Raw genomic sequence first — 16,613 nt, 5'->3', positions numbered from 1 at the left:
TTTTTCTTTCTATCATCTTTTTTCTTTCTATCATCTTTTTTCTTTCTATCATCTTTTTTCTTTCTATCATCTTTTTTCTTTCTATCATCTTTTTTCATTCTATCATCTTTTTTCATTCTATCATCTTTTTTCATTCTATCATCTTTTTTCATTCTATCATCTTTTTTCATTCTATCATCTTTTTTCATTCTATCATCTTTTTTCTTTCTATCATCTTTTTTCTTTCTATCATCTTTTTTCTTTCTATCATCTTTTTTCTTTCTATCATCTTTTTTCTTTCTATCATCTTTTTTCTTTCTATCATCTTTTTTCTTTCTATCATCTTTTTTCTTTCTATCATCTTTTTTCTTTCTATCATCTTTTTTCTTTCTATCATCTTTTTTCTTTCTATCATCTTTTTTCTTTCTATCATCTTTTTTCTTTCTATCATCTTTTTTCTTTCTATCATCTTTTTTCTTTCTATCATCTTTTTTCTTTCTATCATCTTTTTTCTTTCTATCATCTTTTTTCTTTCTATCATCTTTTTTCTTTCTATCATCTTTTTTCTTTCTATCATCTTTTTTCTTTCTATCATCTTTTTTCTTTCTATCATCTTTTTTCTTTCTATCATCTTTTTTCTTTCTATCATCTTTTTTCTTTCTATCATCTTTTTTCTTTCTATCATCTTTTTTCTTTCTATCATCTTTTTTCTTTCTATCATCTTTTTTCTTTCTATCATCTTTTTTCTTTCTATCATCTTTTTTCTTTCTATCATCTTTTTTCTTTCTATCATCTTTTTTCTTTCTATCATCTTTTTTCTTTCTATCATCTTTTTTCTTTCTATCATCTTTTTTCTTTCTATCATCTTTTTTCTTTCTATCATCTTTTTTCTTTCTATCATCTTTTTTCTTTCTATCATCTTTTTTCTTTCTATCATCTTTTTTCTTTCTATCAATCATCTTTTTTCTTTCTATCAATCATCTTTTTTCTTTCTATCAATCATCTTTTTTCTTTCTATCAATCATCTTTTTTCTTTCTATCAATCATCTTTTTTCTTTCTATCAATCATCTTTTTTCTTTCTATCATCTTTTTTCTTTCTATCATCTTTTTTCTTTCTAACCAATAAATTCAATTCAGATAACATTTCAAAATGTAGTGTAATATTTTTACCATAAATAATGTAGTATTTGGACGTTGAGGAAGTATTTGTAACCTGGCGAATTTTTACTGGACCAGTAAAACTTGCAGTGTTATATTCTGGAGGTTGGTTGGCGTAGAATTTGAACAATCAGAATAGCAGTATTCTATAAAAAAAAAAAATAAAAAAAAATAAATGAATATGAAATGAACAGCACAACATAAAATTTTATAATAAATAATTTGAACATTAAAATGCAATAATGAGGATACAATTAAAAAGGAAAAGTTAATTCATAATTCCATGGAGAAAACAGAATATTTACCTATGATTGCAAACTGGTGATGAATAAGTAAGCTGGAGATGTGTTGGCTGATACTGATTAACAAGATGGATGTGTTGTGCTTTAATATTCGCCATATCCCCAGTTATCGGTCCACTAATTGTTGACCCAACCATCAACGTTGTAACATCCAAAAGCAACATTTCACCATAATTTACTAGAAAAAAAAAACTGTCCATAATATGCAATATCATTTGACATTTTAACATAATTTTAGGTAAAACAAAATATTTACCCAATGAATGCGAACTGATGCTACGAAGAAGATTGCAGTAGTTTAAGTGTAGTAGTTAGATGTAGCGTAGGTTCTGGTGTAGTAAACTGGAGTCTCGATGTAGTATTGTAGTTCAATTTAGTAGGAAGGAGCAGCTGTGTTATTTGGCTACGAAGTACACCACCACCTCCGTTGTGATTGTGTAACTCGGGGAAGAGTAATACTAAACACTTCGTCGTAATGCTCAACTTCTCAGGTAGTGAAATAAGTAGGAACCTCGGTGTAGTAACTGATGCAGAGTAATACTTTGGAGTCTCGGTGTAGTAGGTTGAGGCAAGACAGCATACGTAGTCGTGTAGTACTCAGGTGGTTCATTGGTGTAGTACTTGGGAATCACGGTTTAGTGAGCTGGAGTAACGTAGGTGGTAGTGTAGTACTCCAGAGCCTTGTTGAAGGTACTCAGGCTCGGTGCAGAATAATACTTTAGGGCGGTGAAGTAGCTCGAGGCAGAATAAGATATGGTGAACTATTCTGTAGCCTTGGATGTGTAGTATTTAGGCACTTCGGTATAGTATTCAGCTGCTTTGGTGGCACAGTAAGTTGGAGCCTCGGTGTAATAACTGATGAAGAAGAGTATTACTTTGAAGTCCCGTTTTACCAGGTTAGGGCAGCTGACGTAGATGTGTATAACTTCAGTGCCTTGGTGGTGTAGCACTTGAGGACAACAATCAATAGCAGCAAAACACCATTGTATACTAGAAAATAAAAAATGTGAACATAAATATTCTATAACTTGCACATAATAAAAAAAGAAGAGTTAATTCACAACTCCATGTAGAAAACAGATAATTTACCCGTGATTGCACACTTGTGATACGATGAATAAAGAAGTTGATGACAAATAGTGCACAGCAGTTGTTGTTGCCGCGTTGGAGATAATCACTCACTGATCATTTCACCTTTTCTCTCCTGCGATTCAGCTTGTACTCTGGAACATTGGTGGTGGAGTACTTTGGAGCCTTGGTGTAGTAAACTAAGCAGCGTTGGTGATATTGAGTTACAGGACGGAAATTGTGCTTTAATGTACACCATACTCAGGAGACATCGATACACCAGTTGTCGACCCAGCCATAAACGATGCAAAACCCACCGCACAACACCATAGTTAGCTATACGATAAACAATGTGAATTGTTATCTACAATTCTAACTATTCATATTAACAGTTTGAAACGAATGCATTAATTCACGATTCGAATTAAAAATTAATATTTACCCACAATTGTTTCATACGATTATGGCAGTTGTTGACAAATACTGCTCTGCAGTAGGTTGAAGTGTAGTACTTGGACCCCTCGGTACTCAACCGCTTTGTTGGTTTAATAAGCAGCAGCCTCGGTGTAATACCTATGATCAGAATAATATTTCGAAGCATCAGTATAGTAAGATAGAACAGCGTAGGTTGTAGTATAATACTTAGCTTTGGTGGTGTAGTATTTCGTCAGTGTAGTATTCAGACGTTTTGTTGATGTAACTCGGGGTAGAGTGATACTTCCGTGCATTATCTCGGAGCAGCGTAGATATTCGTGAAGTACTCTAGGAACCTTGGATGTGCAGTATTTACGAACATCAGTGTACTAAGTAGGTGCTGCGAATGTAGACGTTGTTAAGTACTAAGGCAGCAACGTGGTGTACTTGGCTGCTAGCTACTAACTATAGCTTCTAGTACTTGAAAACCACCATAACCAGAAGACATCGGTACACCCATGGTCGACCCAGCCATCACAATACAACACTCAGCAACACCACCGCAGCACAACACCATAGTAATCTAAACAATTAACAGTTCGAAAAGAGACTTTGAATTAAAACTCATCAATTTCTCAATTCACGACTCGATACATAAATGAATATTTACCCATGAATGCGAATTGGTTTTCCTTCGATGGTGTAGTACTTCGGAATTTCAGTGTAGCGGTTGGGGGCAGCGTAACACTCGAGGGCGATGGTGGTGTAGTAAACAGAAACCTCTGTCGTAGCTCAGAGCAGAGTTATGCTTAGGTTTCTCGGTGTAGTAAACTGGGGTAGCATACGTCCTTGTGTAACATTCAGCCTTTTCGGTGTAGTAGTTGGAGTCCCGTTGTAGCAACAGGTCGTTACGTATGTTGTGTAGTAAGACAGCAACATTCAAGGCACAACATTCAAAAGCAGCACGAAACCAGTTAACTAGACAATAAAAATTGAAAATATCAACATCAATATTTAATTACAAGTGACACACCAACAAATAGGAAAAATTTGAATTGTCACAAAACACTAGTTTAAAAATTTTTATTTACCTATCATTGAGAATTGGAAGAGTGCAGATGTTGCCAAGTCGGAGATGCTCACTCGACTGATCTCTATCACCTCTTCTCTCCTTTTATACGATTTTTTCTTACCCTAACTCAACTCTTAAGACTTGCGGCTTTTCTACCTCCTTGATAATTATGAAACACGCGCCGTTCTTACCCAACCCCTACACCACTACATGACACGTTTTACGTAATGATTTCCGTGACCTCCGAATGTGAAAGCCTTTTTGCACTTTGGAATATGTCTACAACAAGTCAACAACCAATATCAAAATTAACACCAAATGGTTTTGTCTTAAATCTCACTTTATAAACAGCAATTGAAATTGGAAAAATGAGAATGATTAAAAAAATGACTTAACATGTAAAAACTCAATAGTCCTTACACAAAGTCATGTGCTAGTGAAGTAACAACGCTTCATGGTTTATACTATTCAAGAGAATTATTGGAAAAGATTTGGCAGCCCATAACCCACACACATTCCAATACAAAACCACACATGTTTAAATGCCTTGTTGTGTAGAACTTCCCTTAAAATAAGTCGAAAGCACTTTTTTTCCTAAGCCAAAATGTTTTCCCTGCCCTTTCTACTTCAAACCTCACATAAAATTATTCAAATATTTCAGACATTAAGTGTGTAGAGACACGAGAGAATTAAAGCAACACCGTTGGGCCCATATTTGTTTCCATTTCTGGCTTCACCCCATGCCAACTAAAACAAAATGCTGGAGGTCTGATACCAATAGAGAATAAAAAGAAACACACACTTACTGCTTGCAGCAACTGAAGGATATCTGTAATTCAGGGCGTTCGTTACAGTAGATCGGGGCATCATAAGTTGTGGTGTAATTCCTTGGCGCCTTGATGTAATAACCGGCTGAAGCGTATGTTGCTGTTGTGTAGTAGGACGTCGGTAAGTCGCGGTTTGGTATCCGGTTTCGATACCCAAAAGACATTGGTACACTAGTGGTGGACCCAGCCATCAACGATACAACATCCGACAGCAGCACGACATTAAAGTTGACTAAACCATTAAAAATATCAATCTTCAATAACCGACATATTAACAAATAGAACAAAGGATTGATAAACACTCGACATAATATTACCCATAACTGCGAACTGGTTAAACGATGAACAATCCAGTTGGTGATGGGGTTGGTGAAGGAAACGTCGGTACACCAGTGGTCGACCCAGCCATCAACGATACAAAATCCAACAGCAGCACGACGCCATAGTTAAATAGACAAATTAAAATTTAAACATTAATATTTAATAGCAACTGGAAACTGGCAAAATAACACATAGTCAATAGCAGACTTAATAATACAAAACTCTAGGTAGAGAACCAGAATGTTTACCAATTGTTGCGAGCTGGTAATGCGATGAAGAAGCCAGTTGATACAGGTGGTTCACATTGGGTAATGATTTGGGGCTACGAAATACTCCGCCGCCGCGCGTTGTGGTTGTGTAGCTCGGGACAGAGTAGTATTTAGGCGTTTCGGCGTAGTATTCACCCGTTTTGGCCGTGAAGTAAGTAGGAACCTCGGTGTAGTAACTGAAGCAGAGTAATACTTGGGAGTCTCGGTGTAGTAGGTTGAGGCAGCACACGTAGTCGTGCTCAGGTGATTCGTTGTTGTAGTACTTGGGAGCCACGGTGTAGTGAGCTGGGGCAACGTAGGTTGTAGTGTAGTCATCCAGAACCTCGGTGAAGTACTCGGGTTCTGGGCACAATAATACTTCGGTGCTGCGGTGTAGTAGCTCGATGCAGCATGGGTGTAACATTCTGTAGCCTTGGAGGTGTAGTACTTGGGCGCTTCGGTATAGTATTCAGCAGCTTTGGTGGTACAGTAAGTTGGAGCCTCGGTGTAGTAACTGAAGCAGAGTAACACTTTTGAGTCACGGTTTAGCAGGTTGGGGCAGCATACGTAGTCGTGTATAACTTCGGTGCCTTGGTGGTATAGTACTTGGAAGCCACGGTGTAGTACTCAGGCTCTTTGGTACTGCAGCTGGGGGGCAGCATAAATTGCAGTGAAATTTTCTGGAACCTCGGTGGTGAAGTACTTGAGGACAACAATCAATAGCAGTATAACGCCATAGTTTCGGCCTAGTAGAAAATAAAAATTTGAACATAAATATTCAATAACTGGCATTTAATAAACAAAAGTTGAGTTAATTCACAACTCCATGCAGAAAACAGAAAATTTACCCGTGATTGCATACTGGTGATACGACGAAGAATGCAGTTGACGACAAATAGTGCAAAGCCAAATAGTTGCTGTCGTGTTGGAGATTATCACTCGACTGATTATTTCACCTTTTCTCTCCTGCGATTCAACTTGTAATACTCTGGAACATTGGTGGTGGAGTACTTTGGAGCCTTGGTGTAGTAAGCTGAAGCAGCGTCGGTGATGTTGAGTAATAAGACGGATATGCTGTGCTTCAATATTCGCCATACCTAGGAGACATCGGTACACCAGTTGTTGACCCAGCCATCAACGGGCAACATCCAACAGCAGCATTACGCCATAATTTACTAGAAAATAAATAAACTGACCATAAATATGCAATAACACCTGGCATTTTAATATAATTCTATGAAAAAACTGGCATATTAAATTGAGAAAAAAAAAATAGAAATTGATACAAAAATACAAGAAAAAGAATATTTACTCAAGATTACGAACTAATTACACAATGGAGAATGCAGTTAGTGACAAATAGTGCACAGCAAACGTTGTCGTGTCGGAGATGCTCACTCAACTGATTCCAAACGCCTTTTCTCTCCTTATATACGATTTTTCCTCACCCTGATTCACGTCTCAAGCCTTGCGGCTATTATACCTGCTTGATAATGATGCCACGTGTCATTCTCACCTAACCTCTACATCATCGCATGACAGTTTTACGTATGGCCTTCAACAAAATTCACAGGAAATGATACTGTTTTAATTAACGAAACATTTCCCCGAAAGATCCATTTAGAATTTATGGGTCGTACATATTTAACTAACAGAATACTATAATTAATTTTAAGACTAGAAAGGAAGATAACTTTAAGAATAAAGGAAGATGAAACAAAAAACACGTGGTTTTCACTAATGGTGACAAAGACACGATGTCACTAACTTGAAAGCATCGCTGCTTAATGCGCATAGGTATTTCATTATTGATTGTCTTATCACGTTATTATATGTCTATATTCAATATTAACAAATAGTAAAAAGTAGTAACAATACAAAACTCCGTAAAAAACATTGAATATTTACCCATGATTGCGAAATGGTTGTTGTGTAGTAGGGCGTCGGCATTGCGGTTTGGTATCCGTACCCAAAAGACATTGGTACACTAGTGGTCGACCCAGCCATCAACGATACAACATCCGACAGCAGCACGACATTAAAGTTGACTAAACCATTAAAAATATCAATCTTCAATAACCGACATATTAACAAATAGAACAAAGGATTGATAAACACTCGACATAATATTACCCATAACTGCGAACTGGTTAAACGATGAACAATCCAGTTGGTGATGGGGTTGGTGAAGGAAACGTCGGTACACCAGTGGTCGACCCAGCCATCAACGATACAAAATCCAACAGCAGCACGACGCCATAGTTAAATAGAAAAATTAGAAATTTAAACATTAATATTTAATAGCAACTGGGAACTGGCATATTAACCCATAGTCAATCGTAGACTTAGTAATAAAAAACTCTATGTAGAGAACCGGAATATTTACTAATTGCTGCGAGCTGGTAATGCGATGAAGAAGCCAGTTGATACAGGTAGTTCACAGCAGTTGTTGACGTGTCGGTGATGCTCACTCAATTGATGTCTGTATCCTTTTCTCTCTCATTTTATACGAATTATTTTCTCACCCTCACCTCCTAAGCCTTGTGGGTATTTACCTGCTTGATAATGAAACACGTCCCTTTCTCACCCAACCTCTACACCACATGGCACGTTTTACGTAATGATCTCTGTGACCTTCGAAAGTGAAAACTGGCCTTTCCTTCTGCAAGTTGACGTTGCTGAGGATGGGAACACAACAAAAATTCCTTCCTTTTTTCTATCTTCCTTTTTTTTTTATTTTAGTAAGTTGGAGCCTCGGTGGGGTAACTGAAGCAGAGTATTACTTGAGTCTATATATAGAAGGTTGGAGCAGCACAAGCAGTCGTGTAGTACTCAGTTGCCTTGGAGGTGTAATAGTGGGGAGCTGCGGGGTGGTGAGCTGAGGCTGCGTATGTTGTAGTGTAGTAAGCTGGGGCAACGTAGGATGTAATGTAGTATTCCAGGGGCTTAGTGAAGTATTCGGGACTGGGCCAGCAATAGTTGTAGTGTAATACTCTGGTGCCTGGATGGTGTAGTATTTGAAGACAACAATCAAGAACAGCATAAATCTAGATTTTATAATAAATAATTATAAAAAATTAATAAATAATTTGAACATCAATATGCAATAATTAGGACACAATTAAAAAAGGGAGAGTTAATTCATAATTCCATGGAGAAAACAGAACATTTACCCGTAATTGCAAACTGGTGATGAAAAAGTAAGCCGGAGATGTGTTGGTTGATATTGAGTAACAAGACGGACATGGTGTGATTCAATATTCGCCATACCCAGGAGACATCGGTTAACCAGAGCTTTGTCGACCCAGCCATCAACGATGCAACATCCAACAGCAGCATTGCGCCATACTGTACTTAAACTGAAGATAAATATGCAATAACACCTGGCACTTTAATTCAATTCTATGAAAAAACTGGCATATTAAATTGGAAAAAAAAAATATAAATTGATACAAAAATACAAGAAAAAGAATATTTACTCATGATTACTTTGATTACGAACTAATTACACAATGAAGAATGCAGTTAGTGACAAATAGTGCACAGCAGATGTTGCCGTGTCGGAGATGCTCACTCAACTGCTTCCAAACACCTTTTCTCTCTCCTTATATACGACTTTTCCTCACCCTGATTCACCTCTCACGCCTTGCGGCTATTGTACCTGCTTGATAATGAGGTAACACGTGTCGTCCTCACCCAACCTCTCCGCCGTCGAATTACACGTTTTTCGTAATGATCTCCGTGACCTTCGAGCGTGAAGAAAATGCAAACTGGCCATTCTTTCTTTAGGTTGACGTTGCGGGATGGGTCTACAAAAACCAATATCAAAATGAATACCAAATGGCTGAGCCTTGCGGCTATTGTACCTGCTTGATAATGATGCATCACGTGTTATTCTCACCCAACCTCTACAGTCTACACCATCGCTGGACAGTTTTACGTATGACCTTCAACCAAAATCATAGGAAATGATACTGTTCGATTATTTTAATTAACGAAACATTTCCAAGAAAGTTCGAATGTTTACCTAACAGAATACTATAATTAACTAAAGACCTTAAATAAAGGAAGATAAAACGTGTCGTCCTCACCCAACCTCTCCGCCGTCGCATGACACGTTTTACGAAATGATCTCCGTGACCTTCGAGAAAGGAAATGCAAACTGTCCTTTCCTTCTACAGATAGACGTTGCGGGGGATGGGTCTACAACAACCAATATCAAAATGAATATCAAATGGCTGGGCCTTGCGGCTATTGTACCTGCTTGATAATGATTCAATACGTCCAGTTCTCACCCAACCTCTACACCACCGCATTGACAGTTTTACGTAATTTTCCCCGCGACCTTCAAGCGTGAAGGACATGCAAACTGCCCGGCCCGTCTGCAGGTTGAACTCTACAATAGTAATTAAAAAAATTATTAATAAACACTGTGTTAGTTTCAGCATGTTGAAAATATACCTAAATTTAATTTTGAACATTCTAAAGAAATGTAAAGATTATGAAAGTTACAGATTTACCTTCATATATTTTGGAGATATTAATTTGGGCCATTAAAAAAGTAAACAGCTGCAGGAAAGAACTTTCGGCATTTGTTGGTTTTGGTTGTTCACCACCTCTCCCAGTCACTGACCTGGACTGACTCACTGATAGCTGCTGACAGACTACGAATAGCAAGTGACGACAAGTTCAATTTAATCCACACTTTCACGAATTTGATGATGACTCGAAAACCTGTGTACAGAATCCCTACGGGGAATTAATGGATTTTCAACATTTTTTATTGTAATATTACAATACTTCCTTGCTTGGCATTCCACACAGTTCCATTTTATGCATCTCGAAACGAAAGCAATTCAGTCTTTTACTTTTTTATATCGATTTAAGGCTTCTTGAAATTCTAAAGAAAACTCACATTAAAAGTCTTCTTAGTTTCACCGGTGGATCAAGTCTAAGGAACCGCGGCAAACAAATCAACTGAAATGAAAAAGGAGATAGGCTATTATAACTAAAAGTCAATAAAAATGAGACTGTACAAGTGTAGGCCTACAGTACATCAACCATTACCTCAACGGCGGTACAGGTAGCAATAGTCGACATATCGACAAAATTCTGCCGATAAAATAAGCATATACTGCATGGACACCAACATAGGCAAATGACACATTAAAGTATAATGTTCAACTGCAAGCCTGCACAAGCTCTGTGCACCTCTCAACTGGAAAATGACTGCAAAACCACTGAACTCCAAACAGCAACACCATAAACAGCTCAAACATAAAACTGGCCATGGAAACCTACAAAGCAAAAGAACATAAATGAACCAATAAAAATTTGAAATATGAAGAGATACCAATAATGATTACTTTAAGAAATGTACACTAAACTATCTAGAGAAAAAGAAATCAAGATAATCACAGATCATCAAAATTTCATTTCAAGCTTTTAAGAAGCAATTCTTGAATTTCTGTTATTGATACATCGACAAAAGTTTACAACTCTTTACAAGTAATTTCCACAAAAACACTTTTTTAGAAGCACAAAATAAGATGTCACTTGTCGTAAATTTGTAAGCTTACTGTAAAAAGTTGATCAACTTAATTACTTTAAATTGTTCTAAAGTGTTTCTGCATGTGACAAAAGCTACATTTCGTACAGGTAGGAAGCCTGCAAGAGCAACACCTTTCACCAGCTGTCTCCAATAAATCACACTGCACAGCGCATTTGGAATGCAATGAAGAAGCTCAAACTTCACCATGCTGTTGATAGAAAAATAAAAACTCGCTTATTATCAGAAACAACGTCATCAGATAACTAAATGTGAAGGGTTACAGTTACACCAACAACTTTACTGTTCTTCTGAAGTATTTCCACATGTGACGAAACGTACAGCCGTACGTAACCATTTTCATGACAGGGAAAATATAAAAATTTTATATTTATATTTATATAAAATAAGTTGAGTAAGTGATTTTTTTGAATAGCCACCTAGTGTGAAATCAATCGCCAACTAAAGCCATCTCATGGCCATCTAGTGTGACAAAACACTAAAGCCATCTAGTATAACAATCGCCAACTAAACTAGCCGCAGTGTATAGTGTAAAATAAAATTGGTGAATAACAGCAGACGAAAACAAAATCCATGAAAGAATAAGGAAAAAGCCTCGTCGTTAAAAGACAAATTTGATGAACACAATTTTTATTATAATGAACGTTCCTAACAAAACTCAAATATTTGAGTTGTTCCGATCTTGTATCCGTTACAGTGGGCAGTTAAAACTATCCGACAAACGTTTGGTTTCAAAGAGAATCAAAAGTGAGTTTCACAAGAACAAAACACTTTCGAATCCAGAAGAAATTTGCAAAGCCTACGAGGTTGAAATTATTTTATAGTGTTTCATTAGTGATAATTCAATTTAAAATATGTTTTTTTTTGCAGAAGGGACAAAGTTTTCTGTCCAAGAGGAGATTGCTGTGACAAATATGGCTAAAAAATTCACAGTACTAGTCCAGTCGTTGAAAAGAACTGTGTGTCCAGCACATTATCGATACAAACATACATTTGATAATTCAAAAGTGCCAGTTTTACATCCTGAAGATTTAGAAGAGGAATTTACACGAGGAAGTGGCCCTGGAGGACAAGCTGTAAATAAAACTTCAAATGCTGTACTTTTACGTCACAAACCTTCAGGGTTACTTGTTAAGTGTCACCAGACTCGCTCGTTAGCTAAAAACAGAGAATTAGCCCGTGAAATCTTAACCCAAAAACTCGATAATCTAATCAATGGGGAGGACAGTATTGAGGCACAAAAAAATAGATTGTTAGAAAAAAAGAGTAAAGATAACACTAGAAAATCAGAAAAATTGGCTGAATTAAAAGAGAAGTGGAAAAAGAGAGAAGGTATTGAATAGATATTGTGTAATGTGAATGTGTTATACTGTCATGGAATACATTAGTCTTTCTTTCTTCAAATGGTTTTGATATTCTTCATCTTAATTTTACTTTAAATTTGTAAAGTAATTTTGAGTAGTTCCTATAATTCTATAAATAAGCTAGCTCATTTATTTAGATAGCTAATTCATTTTTAAAGATTGCAACAGTAAAAAAAATTCTTATGAAATAAACTGTGTTTAATAATAAGTTATTAAAAGAAAGTGAAATGTAGCTAATGATATTTTCATCACTGTACACTGAATCCAGTTGATTTGAGCCCTTATTAGTCTATAGTCTATACTCTTAAACTTAATATAATAGTTCAAATATAAAAGATTTTGTTTTTATACTTTCGCAATCTGATTATATGAGAGACAAAATTCTAATTTTATAGATACAGCTTTAAATTTTTCTCATTACGATTGCATCATTCAATCGACAAATTTTCTCATTTGAATTTACCGCATGTGGATTTATGGATTGGACATTGGAGGATGGTTGGATAGTATCGATCGTTAGTCCTACTTAGTAGCAAAGGTTAAGACATTTCATATTTTGATTACTTTCAAATCACCATGTAACTTACTCGGGAAATTCTTAAATATTTATTTTTTTATCGTTTGAATGAATTGAAAAAGATAACTCACTTAATGAAAATACTGATATAAATCGAATCTTGCGAAATTTTGGGTAGTAGGCTATATCGATAGTTAAAACCTTAGCCTGCCCCTGCCAGCCCCTCTGTTTCTGCAAGAACAAAATAAAACGTACTGCGTCGTTTGTTGATAGAGACCTAAATTCTTTGTCGTTCACCATTTTAACTTTTTGTCAAGTTTACTCGCTCTGTGCGGTTTTCTCAAGCTGTCAAATAAAGAATTATCCACCATTATGAAGTGGCAATATAAAGAAGAACATCCTTTCGAAAAACGAAGAGCCGAGGGGGAGAAGATTCGTCGAAAATATCCTGATCGTGTCCCTGTAAGTCACTCTCCTTTGTTAGGGTATTTCCCTTCCATCACTTTTTGTTTACCAACTTTCTCTGAGAACAAGCCAAATTCAACCAGTTGAAACTCATTTGAAATTTATTGTTACTTAAAACTAGTGTTGTTCTATGAATTCAGAACTGTTTCAAATTATATCTGCTGAATATGTGAAACCTATCATTTTAATCTATTGGATTTTTTCAAACAATATTTAGGTCATTGTTGAAAAGGCTCCAAAAGCAAGGATTGGTGATCTGGATAAGAAAAAATATCTGGTTCCATCTGATCTTACTGTTGGCCAATTCTACTTCTTAATTCGCAAACGAATCCATCTGCGACCTGAGGATGCATTGTTTTTCTTTGTCAACAATGTAATTCCTCCTACTTGTGCTACAATGGGAACTTTGTATCAGGAACATCACGAAGAAGACTATTTTCTTTACATAGCTTATAGTGATGAAAGTGTCTATGGAAATTAATTATTTTTCAGACAGGTGCTTTCCATTGAAATGTCAGTGACATATTTCCTTTTAGAGCACTTTGTACACTGTATTCTGTTGCTCCCTTCTCCACATCTTCTTGACTAATAATCATACTCCAATTATTACATTTTGTCGATCAGAATTTCAGTTTCACCATGTTTGGGTGTTTGGTCTTTTTTCGTGTACAGTACAGTGTGTATGTATGATACATCTGTAATACAGTTACTGGCGTTAGATACACGGAAGTCAAATTAGAATGATCGGTGTACGTTCTCCGCCTCTTTCAATAGCATTTGGACGTGTTCTAAAAAAAATAATTATAAGAAAGATATAAAGTGAGGGAATTGATTTGTGTAACTCTTAAGCCATAGCATGTTCACTTACTCTTCTCTGAAGCAAAAGCAGAAGGTGGAGCTTTACTGTGAGTAGTCAAAATGAATGGATCAGCTCCTCTTTTCAAAAGATGATCAACTAGCCATTTCTCGCCTGTTGTAGCAGCCCAGTGTAAAGGAGTGAAACCAAATTCGTTCCTTGAGTTTACATCGCATCCTATTCCGAAAAGGTGCTTTAAAAAGGCAGAGTATAAACGTTTTTAAAAGCGGTACCTAGATTTGTGAGGCAGTCTATTATAAGAACACCACGCTGAATTTCGCTGCTTCGTTTTTGAGCACACTGAGCAGATTGAAGGCGACACGCGATTCCGTAGATAGCCATGTAAAGGGCACCATCTCCGTTAAGATTGTAGAATTCGTTATCCGCTCCTGAGAGCACGCAAGTTGAGTTCATCACTCTTTGTTCGATATTAGAAATAAAAATACTCGATTTTTAAATTACCGAATTCTAGCATGAACTGAATGAGTTTAAACGATCCTCCAAAGCAAGCTGACTAATAAAAAAGCATGAAAGAAGGTTAAAAAAATCTTGTTATGTTTTTGTTAATGCATCAATTTAACTGTTACCAAAAAAGGTGTTATATGGGAACGCTGCAAATTGCTACTCGGTGCATTAGGAGAAATCTGATGCTTTTTCATTAGAGCCACACAACGATCTTCGTTATTCATCTCAAATGGGAACTGCGCAAAAAGGTTATCAATAAAAAATTGTTTGAAACTTGATGATGCATATGAGTCATTTGAAAAGAAACCTTTGCTAAGTAGCAAACAAGATCAAGGTCTTCTTTTTCTTGATCAGAATGCTTTTTCTGGCGGCGATATAGGTCATAAAGGACAACAGCAGCAATCAACGACGAAGAAAGAGAAAATACCAGAAAAATTGCCGAATCAAACATAGCTTTCAATGGTTTTTGCGGTGTGATTCTGGAAACGAACAGATAAAAATGTAAAAAAAAAATTACGCAATTTCAGATATTCATACATTTCCTCAACGTTTACTTAAAGTAATTCACGGTCGGAAAGCCTTAAGAAGTTTTCACGTCACGTAATTTCATTTTTCAACGTGCCAAAATTTGGCCACCATTTGATCTTTTTTAGTTTTGTTGTCATGAGCATGTCATAAGTTTACAACCCTGCACCCAAGTTCTGTTTAGAAATGGCGTATTTGGCTCGCAGAGTGGGTGTAACTCGCCAATAAATGCACTAGCTAATACTGTTTTACTTTCAAGAATTTTCTCGGTAGCAACGACCCATGTTTTGCACAAGTTGGAACTGTACAGCAAAACGAGAACACACTTCTATCATTGTCGTACAAGGATGACGTCATAGTTTAGCACGAGTTATTTCTAGGCTTTAAATAGAAGAAGTATTTGTTCAAAAACGCAGTTTCACAAAGAATGATAAAACGTAAGCACCGAATAGTAAACAAGAGATGAAACACGTGGCATTCGTAGAGAAAGAAGAGAATTTGGGGTGTTACGTGATGGAAATTCTACAGTAGGATCACGAGTCAATACTGATGAAAAACTTTACGGATTTCATTGTGTTAACATTGTTGGAAAGTCTTTTAGATATCTAGGAAGAAAGTGAAATGGAAATGAACTTACCTTGGAAGGAGTTTTGCAACGATCTGAGTGTCTTTGACGAGTGGGGGCACAAGGACAAGGCTGTTCTCTAGAAGTGTTCTTTTTCCATAGAATACGAACACCAGCCATCGATGTTTTTAAAAAACTTATTTGAAGCAAATGAAGGTATGCTTTATCTAATCCCATGGTTCTTTTTCACAAAAATGTTTAGTAGCAACAGTTTAGCAACGACAACAGGAGAAAAGAACCTGAGATTATTTTGAAAAACATGAAAAACATTGCCGAGATTACAATTTTTGAGTACAGATGGCGTTGGAATGGTTCCCAGCCCCTATATAAGCTGTCAAAAAGTTTCAGACTTGGGGACTTTCCATAACAACAAAGGTACACACGAACCTTCTCATCAGTTAATTATAACAACGAAAAGAGGAAGACACCTTGCTTTTTTATTTGGCCGAGCTTTTATTTTTTATGGGTAAGTAAATTTATACTTTTATTGATCTTAGTCTTAACTCTTAAATGCTAAATTTTAGATTTACTTGATAAATAAATAAATCAGGTAAACTTAACTTACAAGATTTTAAAAATTAAGTCAAACAAAAAATTGTAACTGTGTCAAAGAGTAATTACATTTAAGCTGTTAAAAATTAATCTTTGTCCAAGTCAAGATCTTTTTATTTGGAATACATTTCAGAAAGTTAACATTTGGAAAAGTGCTTTTTTGTACTATTTTATCAGTAATGTTGATAGTGGTTGACTGGTTGGCCATATATCTTAAATTTCTGGTGCCTTTATGAAAGATGTAACTTTTTTCTAAATCTTATATAAGAAAAACAATATAAGTAA

General features: G+C 36.1%; 3 protein-coding genes and 2 long non-coding RNA genes across 19 annotated transcripts; 1 reads left to right on the top strand and 4 right to left on the bottom strand.

The window, feature by feature from the left end:
- Positions 1 to 1,137: 1,137 nt before the first annotated feature.
- LOC124210527 lies at positions 1,138 to 9,159 on the bottom strand. Of its 12 annotated transcripts, none has more exons than XR_006881240.1 (19): positions 8,870 to 9,155; positions 8,564 to 8,749; positions 8,025 to 8,437; positions 7,777 to 7,945; positions 7,524 to 7,536; positions 7,299 to 7,438; positions 6,239 to 6,565; positions 5,391 to 6,136; positions 5,139 to 5,151; positions 4,801 to 5,053; positions 4,014 to 4,741; positions 3,593 to 3,900; positions 3,151 to 3,505; positions 2,951 to 3,081; positions 2,770 to 2,844; positions 2,530 to 2,708; positions 1,697 to 2,430; positions 1,444 to 1,618; positions 1,138 to 1,284 (listed from the first exon to the last, which is right to left on the bottom strand). XR_006881240.1 is itself a non-coding variant. In XM_046608648.1 (3 exons), exons 1-3 carry the CDS (start codon positions 8,871 to 8,873, stop codon positions 8,180 to 8,182), a joined length of 396 nt encoding a protein of 131 aa, XP_046464604.1. In that variant the 5' UTR covers positions 8,874 to 9,159; the 3' UTR covers positions 7,958 to 8,179. The 12 variants fall into 12 exon arrangements, 1 of the variants encoding a protein (XP_046464604.1); XR_006881243.1 differs by having other exon boundaries at positions 1,140 to 1,284; positions 4,014 to 4,273; positions 8,870 to 9,153; XR_006881246.1 differs by lacking the exon at positions 4,014 to 4,741 and having other exon boundaries at positions 1,141 to 1,284; positions 3,593 to 3,704; positions 3,768 to 3,900; positions 8,870 to 9,152.
- A 5-nt stretch (positions 9,160 to 9,164) lies between these two features.
- LOC124210528 lies at positions 9,165 to 9,697 on the bottom strand. Its single transcript, XR_006881249.1, has 3 exons — positions 9,651 to 9,697; positions 9,257 to 9,593; positions 9,165 to 9,199 (listed from the first exon to the last, which is right to left on the bottom strand). It is a non-coding gene; the product is annotated as an uncharacterized LOC124210528 (long non-coding RNA).
- A 31-nt stretch (positions 9,698 to 9,728) lies between these two features.
- Positions 9,729 to 11,299, bottom strand: LOC124210526. Of its 3 annotated transcripts, none has more exons than XR_006881236.1 (7): positions 11,229 to 11,299; positions 10,996 to 11,149; positions 10,458 to 10,687; positions 10,191 to 10,367; positions 10,125 to 10,139; positions 9,911 to 10,054; positions 9,729 to 9,786 (listed from the first exon to the last, which is right to left on the bottom strand). It is a non-coding gene; the product is annotated as an uncharacterized LOC124210526 (long non-coding RNA). The 3 variants fall into 3 exon arrangements; XR_006881237.1 differs by having other exon boundaries at positions 9,911 to 10,139; positions 10,191 to 10,229; positions 10,306 to 10,367; XR_006881235.1 differs by having other exon boundaries at positions 9,911 to 10,139.
- A 1,732-nt stretch (positions 11,300 to 13,031) lies between these two features.
- LOC124210525 (gamma-aminobutyric acid receptor-associated protein) lies at positions 13,032 to 14,046 on the top strand. Its single transcript, XM_046608647.1, has 2 exons — positions 13,032 to 13,302; positions 13,523 to 14,046. Exons 1-2 carry the CDS (start codon positions 13,213 to 13,215, stop codon positions 13,784 to 13,786), a joined length of 354 nt encoding a protein of 117 aa, XP_046464603.1. The 5' UTR covers positions 13,032 to 13,212; the 3' UTR covers positions 13,787 to 14,046.
- On the bottom strand, positions 13,805 to 16,039 carry LOC124210524 (26S proteasome non-ATPase regulatory subunit 10-like). 2 transcript variants are annotated; one of them, XM_046608644.1, is made up of 7 exons: positions 15,789 to 16,039; positions 14,934 to 15,105; positions 14,749 to 14,862; positions 14,624 to 14,675; positions 14,395 to 14,550; positions 14,174 to 14,338; positions 13,805 to 14,093 (listed from the first exon to the last, which is right to left on the bottom strand). In XM_046608644.1, exons 2-7 carry the CDS (start codon positions 15,075 to 15,077, stop codon positions 14,041 to 14,043), a joined length of 684 nt encoding a protein of 227 aa, XP_046464600.1. In that variant the 5' UTR covers positions 15,078 to 15,105; positions 15,789 to 16,039; the 3' UTR covers positions 13,805 to 14,040. The 2 variants fall into 2 exon arrangements, with proteins under 2 accessions (XP_046464600.1, XP_046464601.1); XM_046608645.1 differs by lacking the exon at positions 15,789 to 16,039 and adding an exon at positions 15,181 to 15,745.
- Positions 16,040 to 16,613: the final 574 nt, after the last annotated feature.

Source organism: Daphnia pulex, chromosome 2 (assembly GCF_021134715.1).
Source record: "Daphnia pulex isolate KAP4 chromosome 2, ASM2113471v1".
In the NCBI taxonomy this organism is placed as follows: domain Eukaryota; kingdom Metazoa; phylum Arthropoda; class Branchiopoda; order Diplostraca; family Daphniidae; genus Daphnia; species Daphnia pulex.
This window is presented reverse-complemented; position numbering and strand designations above follow the sequence as displayed.

What these genes read in the sequence shown, in the direction of transcription:
- LOC124210527 (XM_046608648.1), bottom strand. An exon ending in TCACCAGTTTGCAATTACGG is followed by an intron (nt 8,392 to 8,563) that starts GTAAATGTTCTG and finishes TACACCATCCAG; the next exon opens with GCACCAGAGTATTACACTAC.
- LOC124210525 (XM_046608647.1), top strand. Translation starts at nt 13,213, where the DNA reads ATGAAGTGGCAATATAAAGAAGAACATCCTTTCGAAAAACGAAGAGCC. An exon ending in AATATCCTGATCGTGTCCCT is followed by an intron (nt 13,303 to 13,522) that starts GTAAGTCACTCT and finishes AACAATATTTAG; the next exon opens with GTCATTGTTGAAAAGGCTCC.
- LOC124210524 (XM_046608644.1), bottom strand. Translation starts at nt 15,077, where the DNA reads ATGTTTGATTCGGCAATTTTTCTGGTATTTTCTCTTTCTTCGTCGTTG. An exon ending in CCCATATAACACCTTTTTTG is followed by an intron (nt 14,676 to 14,748) that starts GTAACAGTTAAA and finishes CTTTTTTATTAG; the next exon opens with TCAGCTTGCTTTGGAGGATC. An exon ending in TGCTTTTGCTTCAGAGAAGA is followed by an intron (nt 14,094 to 14,173) that starts GTAAGTGAACAT and finishes TATTTTTTTTAG; the next exon opens with AACACGTCCAAATGCTATTG.